Source organism: Nymphalis io, chromosome 14 (genome assembly GCF_905147045.1).
Source record: "Nymphalis io chromosome 14, ilAglIoxx1.1, whole genome shotgun sequence".
In the NCBI taxonomy this organism is placed as follows: Eukaryota; Metazoa; Arthropoda; class Insecta; order Lepidoptera; family Nymphalidae; genus Nymphalis; species Nymphalis io.
Genome location: NC_065901.1, coordinates 9,468,502 through 9,490,789, shown reverse-complemented (window position 1 = coordinate 9,490,789; position 22,288 = coordinate 9,468,502). Strand labels below are relative to the sequence as shown.

The following is a 22,288-nucleotide window of genomic DNA, read 5'->3' as shown; positions in this document are numbered from 1 at the left end:
AATATTAAGTATTGCTTTTAATATTTTAAACATATCTAATGTGACAATAAAACAGCGAGAATTTTTATTGCAATAAATAATGCTTACTTTAAATATTTATTTTGTTAAATAATTAATTATCGTAGTGTTGTTATTATAGTCGAAGTCTCATGTTTGATATTCCGTTGAATAATTAGAAGCCATCTTGTTATTCGTCTTTGATTAAGTGAAAGCGAACGTCTTAAGTTTACAAAGCGTCGTGCAATTAAGAGATTCGTCATGTAGGGATCCTAATGCGCGGAAATTAATTAATTATTAATATGTAGTGATTTATTTGATTAAAATCTTGTCAGTTGTTTACAAAAATAGACTACACAAATAGTTTTTAGTACCAATTTTTGTTTACATCTAATAAAATATTAAGAAAGCTAATACAATACGAGTATTTTCTTGAATTCAATTGTAAACGATAATTTAAATATACAAAAGAATCATTACGGACAGAACTCTTACAAAACTCAGGTTTATTAAATTTACAATATCAAAGGAAATCACGAAATGATACGTAATCATTCATTCAAGCATCATTACATTCTCTCATTCGTTCGTTCGGTCTTCTTTATTTGGATCTGTCGCTATCGTAACTCAGATCTGTTTAGGAAATTGCCTACCTTCATATTCGCCTACAAATACCCAATTGCTATAGGTAATCTGAAATTGCGATCGAAGCAGTTAATTTACTTTGTGTTTTTTTAATTGTCGTTACTACATCAGACTCGATTATTTACCGTTGTAATAAATGCTTGGTTTGTTTAATGACTCGGTGATAAGGCTGCTGTTACCGAGGGTAACAGAACCTGGGTTCAAACTCTGAATCGGGCCAATAAAGTCTCAGTCAGCCCGAAGCTGTGTTAACGAAAATTTAATGGTATGTTTACAGATCAGTGTCAATACTCCAGTACTTTATCTTTAACCATTTTAATGTATATTTTTTCAGAATTAATATTTGAATATATAATTTAAATCCTCCTCGCAATATTGTATTAGACATATATTTCTCTCACTTTCCTGACATTCTACCTTTGTGTGAGTGAGCCAGTGTGATTAAAGGCATTATTTGAACAAAACAGCTTAAATAACGGGGCTTGCAGCGCATCGACAGTGTCAGTAGCGGTGTAATATGGGTGAACGAGCATGTGGCTATGAATTATATATTTCACAAAACGGAATTAAAAAAAACCACATGAATTCCACTAGGGGCCATTCATGTATATCATGATATTTTATTGGTTGCATTACTATTATACACATAATCATTACCTTTATTGAAATAATTCTTTCGAAATTTTTAAATGAAAATGTATCATATTATATAAATATCTTAAAATAGTTAAAACATGTTTTCAAATGATTACTTAAATAAGACGTCACCAGCTAGCAATGACGTAACAAATATAATTATTATCGTCCTATAAAAAACTTATATAATACCATTTATTCATCTGGATACTATCTAAACTGGAGTGCATAAAACCATCCATTAAAAGTTTTAAAGCAAAAAGTAAACCACGGCAGTGCATTCCGGCTTCCATCAGTAATTAACAGTGCGCTCAGCTCTGTTTTTTTTTTTTCACAGAGTGACGGATATCTAAAAACGGCTCCGTTGTACGTGAGTATTGTGTGCGTATTTACAAAATAATATTCATGGCGCTCTCAAACTTTTGCAGAATGTTTTAAATTTATCGTTTTATTTCGCGTTATAGGTTAATAGCCGGTTAACTTTTGCTCTGCTTTAGAAATAAATCTTTGCTTACATGGTGAAGGTCTTAGAGTTCCACCATGTTGATTAATTTCTTGATAGTGATTTTACTTGTCTTGACGATGTTTAGAGCACGAGATGAATTACACAAAGAGTAATTTATTTGTGAAACTCGTGCTACTTCTCTAGATTGAACTTCTATCTTTGGTTAACAATCCATTTTATCTATTGTGTCATCTCTATCATCTAAGGGCACTTTGTTTACGAATTTGATTTGGACTTAAAAGGTTTGTATAAAATAGATAAAATTATTTGTTGCAACAAATATAGACATTATGCGTCAGACATTAAAGTCCAATAGAGTTTATTTAATCGAAAAAAATATCGTGAAACATTGTGTGTACTCAGTAGTTCTTTTTGTAATATATATTGGATATAAAGTATAATCTATATTTGCCAATTTGACATGAATTTATAGTACTGCGTGCTGGATGTTGATGATTTTTATCACATTTCTACAATAAATTCTAGTGAATGACTAAAACATAATGTCGTAACCATTGTAACACGAATCAGTTCTCTAAAGCATATTCTACCACAAAAGCCTTAACACAGACATGACGGTAGGCATAAATCATATCTTTTCAAGCGACCGTCTCAGACTAAAGTACACTCAGTCGGATAATCGGGTACGTTTTAAAGCTGTCACCGGCTTAGCACCCCCACCCCACCCTGGCGGCACTTCACGTGCGTTTTGACGCGATTATCATACCCGCCGTATCTGCGCGCAATATTGTTTGTGGTGTTTGAGATGTAAGAAATATTAAGCAGGGTATTTTAGTATTAAATTAATAGAATATTTGAAATTGGAAAATATTTTAAATATCATTTTGTCAATATTATAAAGAAAAATTTGCACATTGCAGACGAGGTTTAAAGCGACAAAAGGAATATAAAAAAAATGCAAAGAAATAGTATTAAATAATTGACGACTCAATAAAAATTGAAATAATTAAAAAAGAAATTAAGTTTAATTTAGTCAAAGAAGGTAAGCTATTAGTCGTATGTGTGATACCTAAGACTGATTTTCAGTGTTTTTTTGCTAAATATTTGTGTTCGTGCTGGTTCACATGATAAGTTATCATCGATAACTTATTTAAAAATAAGTCGTATAACTTTAATTACATTAAACATAAGTAAATGAATTTAATTTAAAACATATTTATCAAAATGAATTGCATAACTCATCTAGTGATTAGTCTCGCAACATAGAAACTTGCTCAGGTTCCGGAACCCTATTCATCCTCTTTGCAAACAGGGCTCGCTCTAATCGCTCACCTGAGATGTAATTTAATGGATCATTTAATCTTCCGCTTTTCTAGCTATTCTTATAAAACACAAGGCATGGATTAAAGTGGATTGCGCTAAAGCTTAATCCGACATGTGGTTCTGCCCATCTTGATTTCTAATGCTATAAAATCTTAAAAATATAATTTTTATATTCTAATAGGTATCCTAAATGCTCAATACTCTACCCATTACATTCAAAATTTAATAATACAAGCAAAAACAAGCTTGCACTTGTCTTTTAGAAATTATGCCTCTCTACGCCGGTACCTTAAGAAACTTATGTAATTGTTAATATTTACATAGATCTTACAATTATAAACATAAACTTTATAATCATTTCGAACTTGCGTGTACACTTGCATGTACAGTTGTATGCACGGCTCGGTTAACTAGATAATTTTACACAGATGGTTTTAATGAATACCGCATCCATTTTTCAAACACGCTTTGATGTTTCTTACTTCAGTGCAATCTCTTTTACCACCCCGCCATCGGCGAGGTTTTTGAATTTGTTTCCTTTGTGGCGGTTTTAATATGGAAATTAAACGTTCGCTGCCGTGTGGCGGCACACCTTGGTAATCATATTATTTAACGCTAAAACGTATATTTCCTCCTCAACGTTACGTTTAAAATGCTATATGCTAGTGCATAATTAATTCGTCTCATAAATCAAAATTCGTTAAAGGATTTAGCTGCGTAATTAAGTTTTTTTTTATTTCAGCTTAATTGGTTGAGCGTTTTATGTCAAGCTTGATATTATAATCTGTTTATAAGTCTTAATATAATCTATATTTCTATTTTTTATCTGAGTTATTATGAGCCATGAATCATCTAAAACTTGAGACGTATTTTATTAGTAGTATATATTCTCATGGAAAACTTTAAAAAATATTTACTATAAAGATCGATATCGATCGATCCAATAAATGTCTAATAGAATTTTTTGTATACAATATTAGGAAACCACTTTTACACAATATATCTAATTATGTTTATACGTTTGTCTATTTAGAATTTAACCGTTATTATTATTTTTTGATAACATATATGGTGGTTTTGTAGATAAAATGAAAGCTATCATTTCCCTACTAAGTTTCCTAACACAATAAAGCATTTCACTCAATTCAGCGCTGAATCGAGCAACGAAAGAATTTCCGATAATTAAAAGACATTCATCGACCGTTTTTAACGTCCTTAACTACCAGTTCTATCCATTTTCTATTCTTGTTTATTGAACAAGCAAACAATTTTTGAAAAAAGAACATCTTGATTTTTAATTAAAAATGAAACATGCGTATCGTATCGCAATATTTAAAATTGGAATATAAGATAAATGAAACTTTTAATAATTGTACTTATACTATTTTTTTTAAACTAACTATGACACGTAATCATAATGCCTATTGTATAAACTTATTTAACAAGCCCATAATCACTAGTTGAAAATAAGGTTTAGGAGCTCAATTCGCCACACTACACCGCGATTTGTTGTATATATCACGGATAGATTCGAACCGATGACCTTTGGTTGAAATGTATATGTTTTAACTTAGTTCATACATCTGTTTTCTATGGCCCACCTCGAATTTGCTTATTCATTTAAAATATACGGTATTCATTAATTTAATCTAAACGTTATTATATTTTCTGTTTAATATAAAGTCGGGTTTCTTAAGGTCAGTGTAAGGTATATTTAATTATTTAGCCGTAACAAATTTATTCAAGCAAGTAACTGAAAACATAGACAATACATTTTTTTTTCAATCCGGATATAAAACGACGTAGGTTTTGCTTTAGCCGTGCACTGTACTCCCCGGAGCCGCAGGGGTGGCACGGCCGTCGTGTTTACCCATCGTCGCGTACGTAAGATTCCATCCCGCTTCACGCTCCGTATCAACTGTTTGAATAGAGATACGCCACTCTGAATTTATTGTGAACATCTCCTCTCCCTCCCCTCTCTCCCCTCACCCCCGCAGCCATTGTCACAAATCCAATGTATCGCTTTCACTGCGAACTCGCTCAATGATATGGTAATGTGACATTTAATTCCAATCATCGAGGGATCCTTTATTAATATAGCAGGCAAGGTCTTTTGTTACAAATTCAATTGTACCATCGCTGATAACATTCGATCGAGTTACATTTATCAGTTGCTGTGAAGTTTTAACCTCGATATGATCATTATTCGTATTTACTTTGTATCTTCAAAATAAATATGCAATTTACTTTTAAAATCAACATTTTATTATTTTATATTAAAATGTCGATCACCCAATAATTGTCGAAATTTCGAAAATATGAATTTCCAATGTACTGTTAAACTATATAACACATTGGATCGCATATATATGAATCTTTATGTAATGTAGCCTGTTTGTCTCATTGAACTTTTTTTAGATTTGTTTCGTTTTGTTTTGTTTGTTTGTCGATACGTCACGTACATAAACATAGAGCCTTGTCTTATCAATTGATAACAATTAAAAGAACTGTCAATATTATTATGAATGTAGAGCTAAAGTTTTACATGTATTTTTATTACATAAATAATATTTTTTATTAATTAATTATTATATAGTCAAAGTTTTACATATATTTTTATTACATTTTGAAATTCACATTTCGAATTTTTTCGCTACTTCTAAATTTTTAAACAAAATTTTGAAAGCAAAGGAAACAAAAACAAAAATGTCACGATCAACCGAATCCGACCAGCTATTAGAATGCGGATGTATCTTCATTCGAATATTGGCAATAAAACAGCGTTGAGCTGAAAAATCGATGTCGACAGACGAACCGACAAGTACGCTGGAACATGATGATATAGGCGTCTATATGTTTGTTTAACAAATAAAATGTTTAAGGGAAACTTACTTTTAAATGCAATTTTTCTGATGAAATGAAACTTTAATGAACAAGCTTATTATTTTAATTACTTTAATGAAATAAATGAGATTAAAGGTTTAATTTTTTTTTTAATATTCCTTTCCCAAACCGGATTAAGGCATTAAATTCATTACGAACTTGAAAACACCTGCGTGATCGGTATCAGATTAATTGTAAGGGCTCGGTCACATCTGTGTAATCGAATCTCATTGATCTTTTATGGTCGTGTTTTTGCAAACTTAAATAATTTCTAATATTTACTATTAGATATTTTTACATAATTATATTTCTTTATTTTCAGATAATGGGTTCCGTTCAAGAAGAAAAGCCGGCGGAAAGTGCAGCTAAGACACACGTACGGGAACTGCGTAACACTGAACTTGTTTCCCGTTTGCTAGCAGCCACGCCGCCGTATCTTTACAGCGCTTTACCACTTCAACCGCATGCATTTTTCTTTAGTGAAATGCTTAGATCGTTCGTTAACGCTCGTCATGGCTGTCGACCACCGCATTATCACCGCCGCTTCAAGCGTCGTTCTCATAAATACTTTGCTGAAAACGAAACCGAATGGCGACGTGACTGGACGAAACAGGAGGAGGATAAGAAGGAACCAGAAATGCGCCCTGAAGTTCCGCTTGAGCTGACCGTCGATAAACAACCGAGATCTTGCGATCAGTCGCCAAGAAGATTATCACCCAAAACTGAAGTTCCTAAGTCAAGTAGTCCTGGACCTCCTGGAAGACAGTCTACATTTGTCGATGTCGGTACAGAGGAACTTCCCAAGCCAGCACCTTGTGCTGTGAGGAATCCAGTTGAGACTAACGCTGTTCCTCCTTCAAATTTGATATTACCGCCTCCACCGCCGATGTGGTATCCGCCGCTTTATAATCCTCAATTTGGTGTTGATCCGTTAAATTTCTTCATTGATTTACGCGTGTCGGGCCATATTTATGACAGGAAAAGAACTATGACAGAAGCAATTGATCCAAACGGCGGCTCTGAAATAAGGAATGATGAATCTAATTTGGAAAAGAGACTTGGAAAGGATTTTGGACAAAAACCTCGTCATTTATCTGCTTTCTCAGTCCCCGTTCGATCAAATCATAGTCAAGTTGACGGACCAGACAAATTCTTTGAGCGCAGTAACAGATTTTTAGGAAAGCCAAACGGGACGTCGTACATAATGAGAAATTTAAAAAGTGTGTATGATAATCTGCACTCTATTGATCATAAAGAAGATGTAAAAGACAAAAACGAAGATACAAAAGGTGAATCGTCAGATTTGGAAGAAGACATTATGGACTAAGTATCGTTTGACGGAGTAAAACACTATTATAATAATATTAAGATCTGTTATATTGTTTTGTTTTAATGTTAAATAAAAAGTTGAAATCTCTTTGGGTTAGACGAAAAAATTATAGAAAATTAGATAAGTTCATTTGCTGTTTACATATTTTTGTTCTTTCTATAGTAATATGAAACAAGTAATATTAATTATAAGTCGGTAAAACCAAAGTATATAATATAATAAAAATAAATCTCTAATACTAATTCATTAATTTACATAATATAATTGATTAATTTTAAACATATAAATATATATGTTTAAAACTCATTACGCATTTGCTCAAAATTGTTACAAATGCTCTTCAAAAATGTGATGTATTTTAACCACCGTAAATAATATATAACACTAATTAAAAAATAATTAAGAGAATAGCACTCGTTTTTTCGTACTTTCTATTTCATTAATTTCCCAAAATAAGTCGCACAAAACGCTTGCGGTGGTTGTGGTCACTTCGATCAACAGTAGTATTGTTGATTGAAGGTTATACATCAGCAAATTACATCATTTATATATTAAGATAGTTATTATATTGATCTCTAATGTAAATGATCTCAAAAATCTAGTTGTTTATCATTAGATATTTATTGTTATGTGTACTTGCTTAAATGCTGTAAATAAATATAGGTAAGTAGTGCAGTAGTTATAAGTTTTATTTTGTAAAAACTCTTTAAATACATTTTGTCTCTAACAATAGATCTCTAATAAAATATATAGACGTAAGAAGTGTTTCATTTCCTGATTTATTGTAGTATTATGTTAAAATAAATGTTGATTTGTTTGTTTTGTCGAATATTTTATTATATTTACTTTATAGTGAAACTATTAATTTAATTGTAATGTAATCTCCATTAACCTATTACATTTAATTCTTAGTGTAACGTTTACTTAAAATTGTAATGAGCAAAATTAACAAGACTTTTGTATTATTTTGTTTAAATTAGATATTCTTTGTTTCTTTTTGCAGTGCCAGTATGCATGGCAAGCCGAGATGCCCTAGTGGTTAGAACGCGGGAATCTTAACTGATGATCGTGGGTTCAAGCCCGGGCAAGCACCACTGAATTTTCATGTGCTTAATTTGTGTTTATAATTCATCTCGTGCTTGACGGTGAAGAAAAACAAAGTGAGGAAACCTGCATGTGTCTGATTTCATTGAAATTATGCCACATGTGTATTCTAATATCCCGCATTGGAGCAGCGTGGTAGAATAAGCTCCAAACCTTCTCCTCAAAAAGGAGAGGAGGCCTTAGCTCAGCAGTGGGACATTAACAGGCTGTTACTGTATTCATGGACAAAAGTGACCACTCACTGTCAAGTTAACTGTTTGCTCGTCGGTATTCCTATAATAAATATTTGACATATTGAGTTTTTATTTCTTGACGTCGCTACTGCGATAGAATATTGCTACATCAAATACTGTAACAATAGTGGCTAATGGGATCAATTTATAGATACACTACACAAACTAACAATTATTATATCAAATTCTATTATGTAAATGTTAGTGTTGTCTCTTATAAAAGTAACAGTATTCATATTCACATCGAATAATATAGTACATCGTATTTTTAAAAGATAATTCATTACTTTACTTTATAACATTTATTGGTTTACGTCGAAACTATCTTGAAGATCGTTAAGGTAATGCTAAAAATAGCGTTGCATAACACGATTTCGTGCTTAGGACACCTACAATTTTAATTTAACTGAAACGACTCCAATTATATAATTGCTTCACACGTACATACCCAGCTGTCAATCCGATATTAAATAAAAAACTTGAATGTCCATTTCCATTCGAAATAAATAATTAAAATTTCTTCGGACAAAATCTTTGTGATAATAAAATGTTGTTTACGACCATTCAAACATTGTACGTATTTCATTATACTTTTTTTCACGGTAGGTTAAATTTGAGGAAAGCATGGCCCAGTGGTTAGAAAATGTCGTCTTAACCGAAGATTGCGGAATGATGAGGTCAAGCTCCCCTGAATTTTCCATTGATATAAGTCTCCCACATGTTTAACCACCAACCCGCATTGAAGCACTGTGGTGGAATAAACTCCAAATTTTCCCTTCAAAAGCGGCGGAGGGACCTTTAATTTCGTGCATGGTTTCTTAGATAAATATAATTATATACTTAATACATAACAAATTCATTTTAAAACTAAAACCCAACTACGAAAATAAAACTTAAAGCTTAAAAAAGCCTTCTGGTACGTACGCATTCCCAACACGGCATATATATTATAAATACAGTACTTTATTTCCTTTAGAGCTCGCCATATTTAACTTAGTGTGACTTTACAGTCCATAACCAGCAGGCGATCAACACCACAGAACACTTACTCGGAGAGAAGAATAACGACTGCATACAAATTTTTTCCTTAGCGTCCTGCGCCATCTATGTACCGCCCACTAAAACTAGAGAGTAGAAGTTAGGGCAGGAATTTGGAACTACAGCGCATTTTATAAATACTTTGTATTGCATTTTATGCACAAGCGTTGCAGTGCGTTTCTCGATAGTTTCCTACAAGATGGTCAATGCTAAACAATAACAGACACAATCGAGAAACACAGTGCACACAAGAGAAGTAAACCCAAAATAAACAACTTTGATACCGGTATCATTGGTCGAGATCTTGAATAACTTATGATATTTACTATGGATTCTCGAAAAAATTGTTATTTCTATGTCTGCGAAATTGTAATCGGAACCGCGAAAGTTAAATTAATGTGGTTATAACTAGTTAAGTGGAATAGTGTTGTATTATAAATAAGATAAATAAATCAAGAACTTTTTATAGTGCGTAATACATCAAAACAATTAGAAAATCGCATGCAATTTTACTGGTGGTAGGGCTTTGTGCAAGCTCGTTTGGGTAGGTACCACCTACTCATCATATTCTACCGCAAAATAGCAATACTTGATATTGTTGTATATATTGTATATATATTGTTGACAATGTAGTTACAGGCACAAGGGACATAACATCTTAGTTTTCAAGGTTGGTGGCGCATTGGCGATGTAAGCGATGGTTAACATTTCTTACAATGCCAATGTCTATGGGCGTTGGTGACCACTTACCATCTTGTGACCCATATGCTCGGCCGAATACCATTATTATAGAAAAAAATCTCACAGATACACACTTAATTTCACCAAAATACAGCCTCGGAGGAGAAAGCTCGACTCAATGTTATCAATGTAATGTAGCATTAAATAGAAATCGTTTATGTATTACAAATAAATATAAGTACAAATAAAACGGTGCGTAAGTGGCGGCAGGCGGCAGTTTTATGTTGCCACACATTATACACCACATAATTTTTTTTATTACTTAATAAACAATTAATATGTGATATTTCTTAATAAAAGATATTTGTTTGGCATCAGAATATAATATAAAATATATTTTCATGGGATTTACTTAACAATCAATTATTTTTTTTAACTTTATTATGGAAAATACGAAATGGTGTTTTTGGTGGCAACATTGTATAAATGTATATTTTCATATCTTTTATTCTGATGTTTTTTACTCATTCTTGTTTTCAAGCCCAATGCTGAAGTACTATTGATAACGGAAATAAAAATAAACAATGCAATGGTTCTTGGGTGTCGTTGGAAGACTAAAAAATATTGTAATAAAAAAAAGTATAATAAATATTAAAAAGTAAAATTTAATAATCTTATTTTGTTTTAGTTAAATCCTGAAAATTATTTATCTCCCAAAACAGTTAATATGGCAACATTTTACGTATTTTTACATTGACAAACTATCTCTGTCTCAATCGCGGTTTCACGGCCCCTCTGTCTATTTGTTTCTCTGTCAACGTTCAAGCCCAACTATGTACTTGGTGTTCGCAGAACAAAGTCGACAGGCCCTGCTCAAGACATTTCTAACGATTTACGATACCTGATTTGTCAAATTAAAGATATTTAGAAAAGATGCGATATATGATGAATATGTATGTAATTAGCCTATTGAAATAATAATAAATGTTATTATTTAAATAAATTTATTTATATTACCCTAATTTTACTCAGATTACTTCATTAACAATATAATATATAAGTTGTCTTCCTATTAGATGATAAATAATTTAATAATAAGTAGATGAAAAAAATCGGAAGTGATATTTTCTTGTTTTAATAAAAACATAAAGTAACAAAATGTGTATAATCTTAATATTTAATAATCAGGTTTCAAGAATTTAATTATATGATTTCACCGTCTTTGTGTCAAATAAAATACTAAACGTCATTAAACGTATAGTAGTCTGAAGGCAGTCAAAATATACAAAAAAATAATGCAGAAAAAATGCATGCAAATTTAAATGAGTCACAAAAACTTTTAATATTTTTATGCAAAGAGAGCTTATAGAGCCTATGGAGGTATTACTTAGAAGTACAAAATAAAATTTATTGTATAAGATACATTTATTTGACTGCGCATTCATTTATTATTATGTTTTTAAATAAAGAAGCAATTCTTAATAAAATATTTAACAGTTGCTTCGAAATTAATTACATTGTATTAGTCATAAAACGAAACAATATCTTACTGTCTCAGATTATAAAACAATATTGTGTTATAAAATTCGTTATTTGATAGTTACATTTTTTACGCTGGCAATCCAAATTTAGTCACCACGCGATTTGTGAATTTGGTTGATTTTCTTTTGTGGAAGTTCTCTGAGTTTGATCTTTTGCTATTAACGTAATTGTATCAAAATGTATGGACAGCAACCGATAATAGTTTTGAGTGAGTAGTTTGTGGACTGTTGGAATTATTCGTTTATTTTTGATACTAATGTGATACTATTTTCAGGCCAAAACACAAAACGTGACTCCGGCCGGAAAGTTCAATTAGAGAATATTAATGCTGGAAAGGTGAATTTTAGTTAAAACTGTATGATTAATGGTTATTTTCATCACTAACTATCGTTTGGTGCTAAAAAAAGTTTTGTCTTATATTTATTTTAGACAATAGCAGACGTTATTCGAACATGCCTCGGACCTCAGTCGATGTTGAAAATGTTGATGGATCCGATGGGTGGAATCGTGATGACAAATGACGGTAATGCCATACTCAGGGAAATTACTGTACAGCATCCAGCAGCTAAATCTATGATAGAAATAGCAAGAACACAGGATGAAGAGGTTATATATACACTATTTTATTAGTCATGACATGAATTTGTGATATTTTTATTATAAAAAAAATCCATTATACGTCTATATATACTTTGATAAGTTAAATGGAATTTATATAAATAGTAAACTATAAATATTATAACTATATATATAGTTAGTAATAAATATATATATATATATATATATATATATATATATATATATATATATATATAATAATTTTTAAGTAAATATTAGTTTTATTATTATTATTATATAATAGTAATATATGAAAAAAAGTAGGAACTATGAATACAAAGTTTACAATTAATAAAGGTTAAATTTTTAATATAATTATATGTGACGCCACTGGACAAAATAAAAGATTTAAATCATTATTTTAGGTTGGAGATGGCACAACGTCTGTTATTGTGCTTGCAGGAGAGATGTTGGCTGTTGCCGAAACCTTCCTTGCCCAAAACATCCACCCTACAGTAATCATCAGAGAATACAGACAGGCCTTAGAGGATGCTGTTAAGTTGCTGCAAGATAAAATCTCTATACCTATTGACCTGAATGATAGGGATAAGCTCAAAGAAGTAGTGAGTATGATAATTTAATCTAAGTTTCATATGTTTAGTTATATATTTATGGAAGAAATATATGATATTGTTTTTTGAGTTTCTTTTTTCTCAGGTCAGGGTATTTTCTTTTCCGAACCAATGATGTTTTTAAATTTAACAATAAATAAATAAATGTAATTCTTCTGTTTAAGTAAAGGATTTTGAATTTTGTTACACATGTGTTGTGTGTTTGTACCAAAATATTTTTTTCTCAAAGAGTGACATTCACATAATTATTATATATAATAAGGAAATTGTACATGCTTCAATTATACATACATATATGTATTATTACACCTCATTTATATTGTAGACTTAAAATTGATAATTGTAATGTAATGGTATAAAAAAAAGAGCCCAAGGCTCTAGATTTTTTTTTGTACTAACTAGTCTGAGAAACTTGCCAAATTGACTTTAAAAAAACTACAAAATTTACTTTAGGAATAACAAGTAGGAAATAAAGTTAACATAGGTGTTCACATTATTTCCCACTGTTACTTTCTAGTTTGGGCAAAACCAATGTTGGGCTTTGCCTATAATATGAATCATAATTATAGCTATCGCTGGAACTTTTCATAAAATGCTTACAATATAATTTTTAAATTATATTAATAATTAAAATAAACGATAATTATATTGTTATTTCTTAATAATAACAGACTTCCAAATAGAAAAAGTTCAAATATTTACAAAATAGAACAAAATGTTGTTCATCCTGGTTTTTGTATATTTCAGATTAGATCCTGCGTTGGCACTAAATATATTGGCCGTTGGGCTGACTTGGCAGTAGATATTGCCCTTGATGCAGTCAACACAGTCACTGTTAATGAAAATGGACGTATTGAAGTTGATATTAAGAAGTGAGTTATCATTTCAGACAGACTTATATTATGAAAATCCTAAAATTCACTTCATTTTTTAAAGGCATTATACAATATGACTGGGTAACTCACAATGTGACACTATGCTTTCACATTTAAAATATCAGTAAGGATTATAAATATATGCAATACATTTTTAATTTATTATAGTTATGCAAAAGTAGAGAAGATTCCGGGAGGTACAGTTGAAGAGTCCAAGGTATTGAATGGTGTAATGATCAACAAAGATGTAACTCATCCAAAAATGCGGCGTTTTATTGAGAACCCACGTATTATTCTTCTGGACTGTCCTCTTGAGTACAAGAAAGGAGAGAGCCAAACAAATATTGAGATTGTTGGTGAACAGGTAATTCCTCATCACACTAATATAGTTTTGGTACATAATACTGTCTGTTGCCTGTATTTTAACATAGCTGATAAGAAGATGGAGTATTGATTACTCTTATATTATTTGTATCTTTGTTTATCATATAAATATGTCTTTAAACATTTAAAAATGTATGGCTGGCTAAATTTTGTTTTACTGAAGAAATTCAATATTAGATTACATATATGAGCATTTCATTCACATAATACGAGATATTTAGATTAGAAATAATGTAACTAACATAATGTTAAAAAGTAAATAAATATATGTTATGTATAAATAATAATTAAATTTACAGGACTTTACCAAACTATTACAATTGGAAGAAGAGCATGTCCAACGTCAGTGTGAAGAGATTATCGCATTGAAACCTGATGTTGTGTTCACTGAGAAGGGAGTTTCTGATCTAGCGCAGCATTATCTAGTCAAAGCTGGAATTACTGCTATCCGCAGGTAAGATAATTAATATACTCACACAACTTATTTAAAGATTCTGCTCACATATATACATATAACGAATTTATATGTATATGCAGAATGTTCCAATGACAAAGATAATATTGTATGCCGGGCCAGGCCAGGTCATGACTATCAAAAACGTTTTTTTATATTATTAGTCATCATAGATAGAATGCAACAACATCAATATATATATATTGCAATTTGATATAATATATTCGTTTTCAACAGACTACGTAAAACTGACAACAACCGGCTAGCGAGGGCCTGCGGCGGCACCATCGTCAACCGCACGGACGAGCTGAAGGAGAGCGACGTGGGCACGCAGGCCGGACGCTTTGAAATCAAGAAGATCGGCGACGATTACTTCACCTTCGTCACCGAGTGCAAGAACCCCAAGGTGTGTATCTTCTGCACTGCGTCATTGACGCTATATGTGAGACAGCAGATCCTACAAAAAAAAACTCAATAGCAGCGCTGTCTGGAAGTTGGAAGTGAATACAAATCACGTAAAGCCATTGGTCGTGATCTCTTTCCGGTCGTATCGGATTGCCATCCCGTTGGATTATGAGTGTGTGGTAATATCTGTATTTGCACACACACTAGTGCATTATAATATATCCTGTGCAGTTAGCTAATCTTTTTTGAGATTGGCCATCTTGATTAAAATTGATCAGGAGGACATTATCATCATCATCATCATCATCATCTGCACAGTATTAAACACGTAGTAATGGTGAATAATACAAAAGGGTGAAGCAATGTTTTTTTTATCAGAGACCTTGTTTAAATGTAAAAACCTTTGTGACATAGCTTATCTTAATCTACCATATTGCTCCATTGCGGGATTGGTGGATACAAATATATCAGATTTACATCCAACACATGTAGGTTTCCTTACTATGTTTTCCTTCACCGCCAAGGACAATATGAATTATAAACAAATTAAGCACTTGCGAAATATACTTGATCACACTCAAATACGAATTTATTTTAGTAGTTAGATATACATATTTATTACAATAATTGGTTTAAAAAAAAAAAGGAATTTGAGTAAAAGCATTAATTACCAATAAATAAAATATGTCTATCTATCCGACTTATTGTCGGTGCATTTGGTTTATAATTATATATTTCTATTAGTTTAGATTTTGTTAGTTTGATCTGAATGCACTTTTTTATTTCCAGGTAGCATCACAATCAAAATTTCAGTATAACAATTTTTGTTTATTTCGTCGCTCATTTCATTAAGATAACCGCCTCGTAATCTAATCCCTGTGCTTCATGCGTTGTGAGGATGTTGGAGATCCTTGTATTTGTAGATTCTTCCTCTGACTGTGTTTGGTGTTGTTTGTATGAAGCCAGATTCCCTTGACCCGCATTTTTCTTTTTTTTTTAAATCTTTTGCATAATGGTGTTGACATAACTTATTATTATGTCTTGTCTTATGGCGTATTTGTTTGTTGGTATACTCCTTGAGAAGGCATAAATATTGTTTAGGCTATATTCATACTGTCTGACTTTGAATGTTTGAAGTTATAATGTGTAATAGTTTAGGTATAAATAATAAAAGAGTATGAAAAGCCAAGATGGACCAGTGGTTAGAATGCGTGAATCTTAACCGACAATCGTGGGTTTAAACCCGGGAAAGCACCACTGAATTTTCATGTGCTTAATTTGTGATTATAATTCATCTCGTGTTCAGCGGTAAAGGAAAACATCGTGAGGAAATCTGCATGTGTCTAATTTCATTGAAATTATGCCATTGAAATTGAAAAACATTGAAATTATGTGTATTCTACCAACCCGCATTGGAGCAGTGTGGTGGAATAAGCTCCAAACCTTCTCCTCAAAAGGGAGAGCAGGCCTTAGCCCAGCTGTGGGACATTCACAGGCTGTTACTGTATGATTGCATTTTAAGTTCAGAAATAATTGTTATTTGATAAAAATAACTTATAACAAACAAATTCACAAAGCAATAAAAAAAATGTTGTGATTTTTTCAGAATTATGATCAGATGTTCAGATTTCCATCCAAGGTTTTAAAATGATCTATGGCAGAAGACTCAATCAATCAACTCAAGAATCTACCTTTATTCAATTTCATCTAATCAAACATTTCGCTGCTAAGGTTTAACAGTTATTTGACGAGCCGTTTGGCGTGGTTGGTAAATACTTGCCTTTTCACGCCGAAGGTTGTGGGTTCGATTCCCACCCAGGACAGACATTTGTGTGCATGAACATGTCTGTTTGTCCTGAGTCTGGGTGTAATTTTCTATATAAGTATGTATTTACAAAAGAAAAGTAGTATATGTAGTATATCAATTGTCTGGTTTCCAGCTGTGCGTGAAAAATGTCCCAGGATATTATTATTATTAGTTATGTTTAAGTAGTATTAAGCTTTTATTATGCGTTTATGAGTAGCAAAATTATGCAACTCAAGGATGCAATATTATTATTATATATAATGTTCGTTATATTAGGACAAATAAATTTATGTTGTTTTAAATTATGACAAGAAATTTGATGCGATCCAATCGCGTTAAGTACAGGGTGATAGGCTGGGTATTGGGGACCTCAACGCCGCTTTATCGATTTAGATACGGGGGCTTTGAATTTGTTTACTGTCATTAAAAAATAAAAAATATTACACACAAATTAAAAATATACACATTTAACAACTAAAGTGATTAATTTCTTTCAGGCTTGCACGATTCTTCTACGCGGTGCTTCTAAGGACATATTGAATGAGATTGAGAGGAATCTCCAAGATGCTCTTCATGTCGCTAAAAATCTGGTTAGTTACCATTTAGATTACTTAATAAACAGTGTTTTAAAAAAAAATTATACGCATGGACCTGATAACAGGAACTAATTTGAAAAGCTCTTGCTTGTGAATGTATAAGCCGCTTAGAAAAACATATTAAATAATTATAAAAAATATATATATTTTTACATCTATCTACCGTACTATAATCTCACTATATAGTTGTTTTCCACGCCCTATAATAAGTGTTCCCCGGCAGGTGCTGAACCCGCGCCTGGTGGCGGGCGGCGGCGCGTGCGAGATGGCCGTGTCGTGCGCGCTGGCGGCCCGCGCGCCGCACGCCACGCCCTACCGCGCCGTCGCCACCGCGCTCGGTACGCACACACACTGAACACCGCACACAAGCACGAGTGGCATCTTTGATACTGTCCAATTACGATAAGGCTCACACTCCATTGCTCAAGTTATTTTACGTTCACGTTTGACATTTTTTGTTACGCCATATATTTAGCTGTATTATGTAGTGTAAATAAATATGATTAAAGTCGTAACTTTAACGCTGAAATAGAGAGGAAAATAAGTATTCTTATTTTATAATCTTATGTTTTAAAAATTACAAAATTCGATCCGCGGGCCAAGCTAGCTTTTTCTTACATGAATTTTGTCGTATTTCAGAAATAATCCCGCGCACGCTGGCACAGAACTGCGGCGCCAACACCATCCGCACGCTGACGGCGCTGCGCGCCAAGCACGCCGCCGGCTGCGCCACCAGCGGCATCGACGGCGACACCGGCGAAATCGTCGACATGGCCAGCAAGGGCATCTGGGAGCCGCTCGCCGTCAAGCTGCAGGTACGCCGCACTCGATACTGATTAACTAACTAAAACTTTTACATAGCTTAGGTTTATAAATGCTTAGCTTAGAAATACATAGGTGAAGTAACTACCATAAAAAAATTGTTCAATTTCGATTCACATTCAAATGAAAATAATAATTCACGTAAACTATTTTTTTCTATGCTTATAAATTTATAAGTCGTAAAATGGACGACACACATTTGAAATTATCATATTATGGTTAAGCTATCGTAGCAGTAATAATGTAGCTTATAACTCAGTATCGGTATTGGTTCACGCAGAAGGTCGTTTTTAACGATTTCGTCGTTGATGAAGGTTATGTTGGGTTATGTTTGACTGAATCCAGAGTACTATCGTCTCATATCGTATCCGGAAAACATAAAAATTGAAAAGGACCAATGTATATTTTGTTTGATCGGTTGTTTTTACTGGATATGGAATACTGTCCTGTGTGCGAGCTTGCAAAAAACGTATCCGTTAAAACGGAACTTTGTCTGAATTTAACCAAAAAGTGACTTGTATTTATTTCAGGATTGTTTTATAATTGTTACATATAGAAACTAATAACGCCGAATGAAGTTTTGCTTCAATGTTAACAATATTAAAACTCCATTTAAACATTTTAGGTATACAAAACAGCAGTAGAAACAGCAATCCTCTTGCTCAGAATCGACGACATCGTGTCCGGCTCCAAGAAGAAGAACAACGAGCCCACTGCCCCGGCTGAGGCGGCTGCTATGCAAGAATAATTTGTCAATACTTAATTATGAATATATTAACAAATTACTATAATAATCTGCTCAGTGACTGGTGAAAATACTATCACTACACACTTACTAGACTTAAACCTGCACTTTCAAGTTAAAACCTATCTATGTTAAAACCTATTTATATTCATGAATTTCTGTATGTATGTAGCTTTATCCTCATTAAAAGTGTGAGCATTTGAGCTGTGGCAACATAGCTAGATCATTTTGCAATAGGATTATAAATACTTATAAATTTAAAGCAAATTTAATAAACACATCTTCGCATTTTAAAAATTAATTACAGATGAGTACAATATGAGTTGGTTATTATAATAATTAGTCTTTATTTTTAACACATTAACAAGGGCCTTAAGTGCTGATTGCGTTAGATTGTACGCTAGGAATGAATGAATCCATAAACATATTTTCACTGCACAGGAATGTTTCCTTTTTATGTCTAAAATAGGAAGAAGGTAAAAATATCGTGTTTGTTGTTACTCGAGAGTTGGAAAGTATTAAAGGCTTCACCTATGATCAGTTTATCATCACATATTTGTCACTTGTTTTGCTTTATATATTTTAATAGGTCTTTTGAAATATCATAGTTATCTGTTTTTTTTTACGTAAGTAGAAAAATCTGCGAATTCAATGCAAAAATGTATAAAAAACTACGCAATTGTAATTATCTATGGCTAAAGGCAAAACAGTATTCGGAAAACTAAAGAACATGATTCAAATATTTAATAATATTATTAAGACTAGCTTTCCTAATTTAGTGCTAACACGATGCCTTATGTTCTATGATATCTATGAAAATAGACAAGTAATGTTGGTTTTAATTATTTTTTTGTTATTTATGGTCACACTGTCGTGTCGTCTACGCTTTGCGAGTGCGCGTTTATGTTCGAGAATGCTATTTTTAATTGAACAATAATAGTATTAAAATATATATCTAATAATGTGTTATTTTATTTAATTCATTTCATATATACCTGCAAATATATAATGGGACTATACAGATTCGTTGATTTTGATGAAATAAAAAAATAAAAATGACAAACATTTTATTTATAACATTAAAAAAAATGTACACGTTGTATAAACCTTGTTGTAATTTTATATAATATTCTTTAAAATTAAAATTGAATTGGATTGCCGTACAATATCTATAAAATGAAATAAATAAATATAATTAACATCTATATACCGCTATCCAATAATATCTTCTGTTATACATAAAAGGGACATTAGCTTATATCAATTAAAATACTAGAAATAAACGGATGCTCCAAACTTTCGTCTTTGTAAGGTTAATAAATTATTTTTTTTCATAAAATTGTGTATGTAGTATTTGCTTAAACTGCCACAGAACAAACTTAATTGTTTTAATCTTTATCCGAATATTTTTCTGACGGAAACGTATGGAATGAATGACTGATGAATTGCGTTTGATGTAATTCAAATAAATATACTGATTTAAAAAAAAAAAAAAATAATAAATTCCTTTTCAAGTCATGATAGCAACGCTTGACGATTCGACCATACTTGCAAGGCTATTTGATTAATAGTTTCATTTAAAAAAAATAGTAATCATTAACAAGGTTTCATAGCTTGATAAAACATAAAGATAACATTGAAGTAGTTTAGATCACATCTACATTGGTTTCGCCAAAATCAAATGCAAGTGATCTGAGCATTAATTACTGACAGGCGACACGGCTACGAGTTCAAATTGTTACATTAACATATTGAAGATTACCGTTACGCAGACGTGTCCATTACACTTTTTAATTATAAAATCGGCAATCACATATTTTTTTTTAATGCATAGGTATGCGGACGAGCATATGGGCCACCTGATGGTAAGTGGTCACCAATGCCCATAGATATTGGCATTGTAAGAAATGTTAACCATCGCTTACATCGTCAATGCGCCACCAACCTTGGGAACTAAGATGTTATGTTCCTTGAGCGTGTAATAACACTGGTTCAATCACCCTTCAAACCGGAATACAACAATACCAAGTACTGCTGTTTTGCGGTACAATATCTGATGAGTGGGTGGTACCTACCCAGATGAGCTTGCGCAAAGCCCTACCACCAGTATATTTATCAAATTATATCTTTTTGAATTACTCTACATTACTGCATATAACGTTAGAAGGGCATCCTAATAAATCCTTAACATATACGCCGTCTGGTGGTACTTTTCTATAAATGTACGTGTAATATACTATTTTAAATACTAAAACATTAACGTCATCAAAATTACGTCATGAAAGTGGGTAACTGCAGTAAAAGTAGTCAGGCATATGGTTACAATTTTGGGCTTATTGTAAGTATTTTTATAGTGCTTGCAGTTGTAAGACTTGGATAGGATTTATTTTTAGTTGCCAACGCTGATTTCTTGCCTAAAGAATCCCAATGGTAATTAAATTAAAAAAAAAACGTTGCGCCACCATTCTAAGCAAATATGTTAGTTCCAATAATTCCTAAATAATTTATTAGGTATAACTTAATCTATATTAATATTATCAATATAGAAGTGTCTGTCTGTTTGTCTGTCTGTTACGCTTTTACAGCTAAATTACTGACTCTATACCACACATTTGGTGTGGTACAAGATTGTACCCCTCGTAAAGCACCAGTTTCATACCTAACACCTGGCGTCCCCTGACCCATCCAATACGCCAGTTAAGCCGCGGGCGAAAAGTAGTCCTATATATTATATTAATAGAATTTAAAGTGTAAGCTATTTTTTTAAAGCTTAAAGTCACTTCATCTATATGATATTATTAATTGACTGTGCCCTGGATTGTGTTTTAGCCATGGTCTCTACTCAGTTTGTTATATTACTCTTTTAAACCTAGGTATATCTCCTATCTAGGTATACCTAGGTATATGATTGTTCATAATGTAATCAATATTTTATATAATTATATTAAATATCAAAGGCTATGTCTATGAAATATCCAGTGTCTAAAATAATTCAATGGTTTACACATCGTTGAGTTTCAAAGAAAAATTTAGGTTTTTGGCTAAACAAATTCTTCTAATATTTACAATAGTAATGGGAACGCGTACCGATTGTATCCATAACAAAATGTCCATGGCGCGTGACTGACCGCT

At 32.1% G+C, this 22,288-nt stretch overlaps 2 protein-coding genes across 2 annotated transcripts; both read left to right on the top strand.

Moving 5' to 3' along the window:
- Window positions 1-6,275: 6,275 nt before the first annotated feature.
- LOC126773281 (uncharacterized) lies at window positions 6,276-7,277 on the top strand. The gene has a single exon (XM_050494107.1). It carries the CDS (start codon window positions 6,276-6,278, stop codon window positions 7,275-7,277), a length of 1,002 nt encoding a protein of 333 aa, XP_050350064.1.
- A 4,673-nt stretch (window positions 7,278-11,950) lies between these two features.
- LOC126773233 (T-complex protein 1 subunit gamma) lies at window positions 11,951-20,118 on the top strand. The gene is made up of 12 exons (XM_050493990.1): window positions 11,951-12,086; window positions 12,153-12,214; window positions 12,308-12,484; window positions 12,862-13,059; window positions 13,816-13,940; window positions 14,112-14,307; window positions 14,627-14,781; window positions 15,019-15,187; window positions 17,491-17,583; window positions 17,813-17,927; window positions 18,229-18,404; window positions 19,037-20,118. The coding sequence occupies exons 1-12, from the start codon at window positions 12,056-12,058 to the stop codon at window positions 19,157-19,159; spliced, it is 1,620 nt and encodes a 539-aa protein (XP_050349947.1). The 5' UTR covers window positions 11,951-12,055; the 3' UTR covers window positions 19,160-20,118.
- Window positions 20,119-22,288: the final 2,170 nt, after the last annotated feature.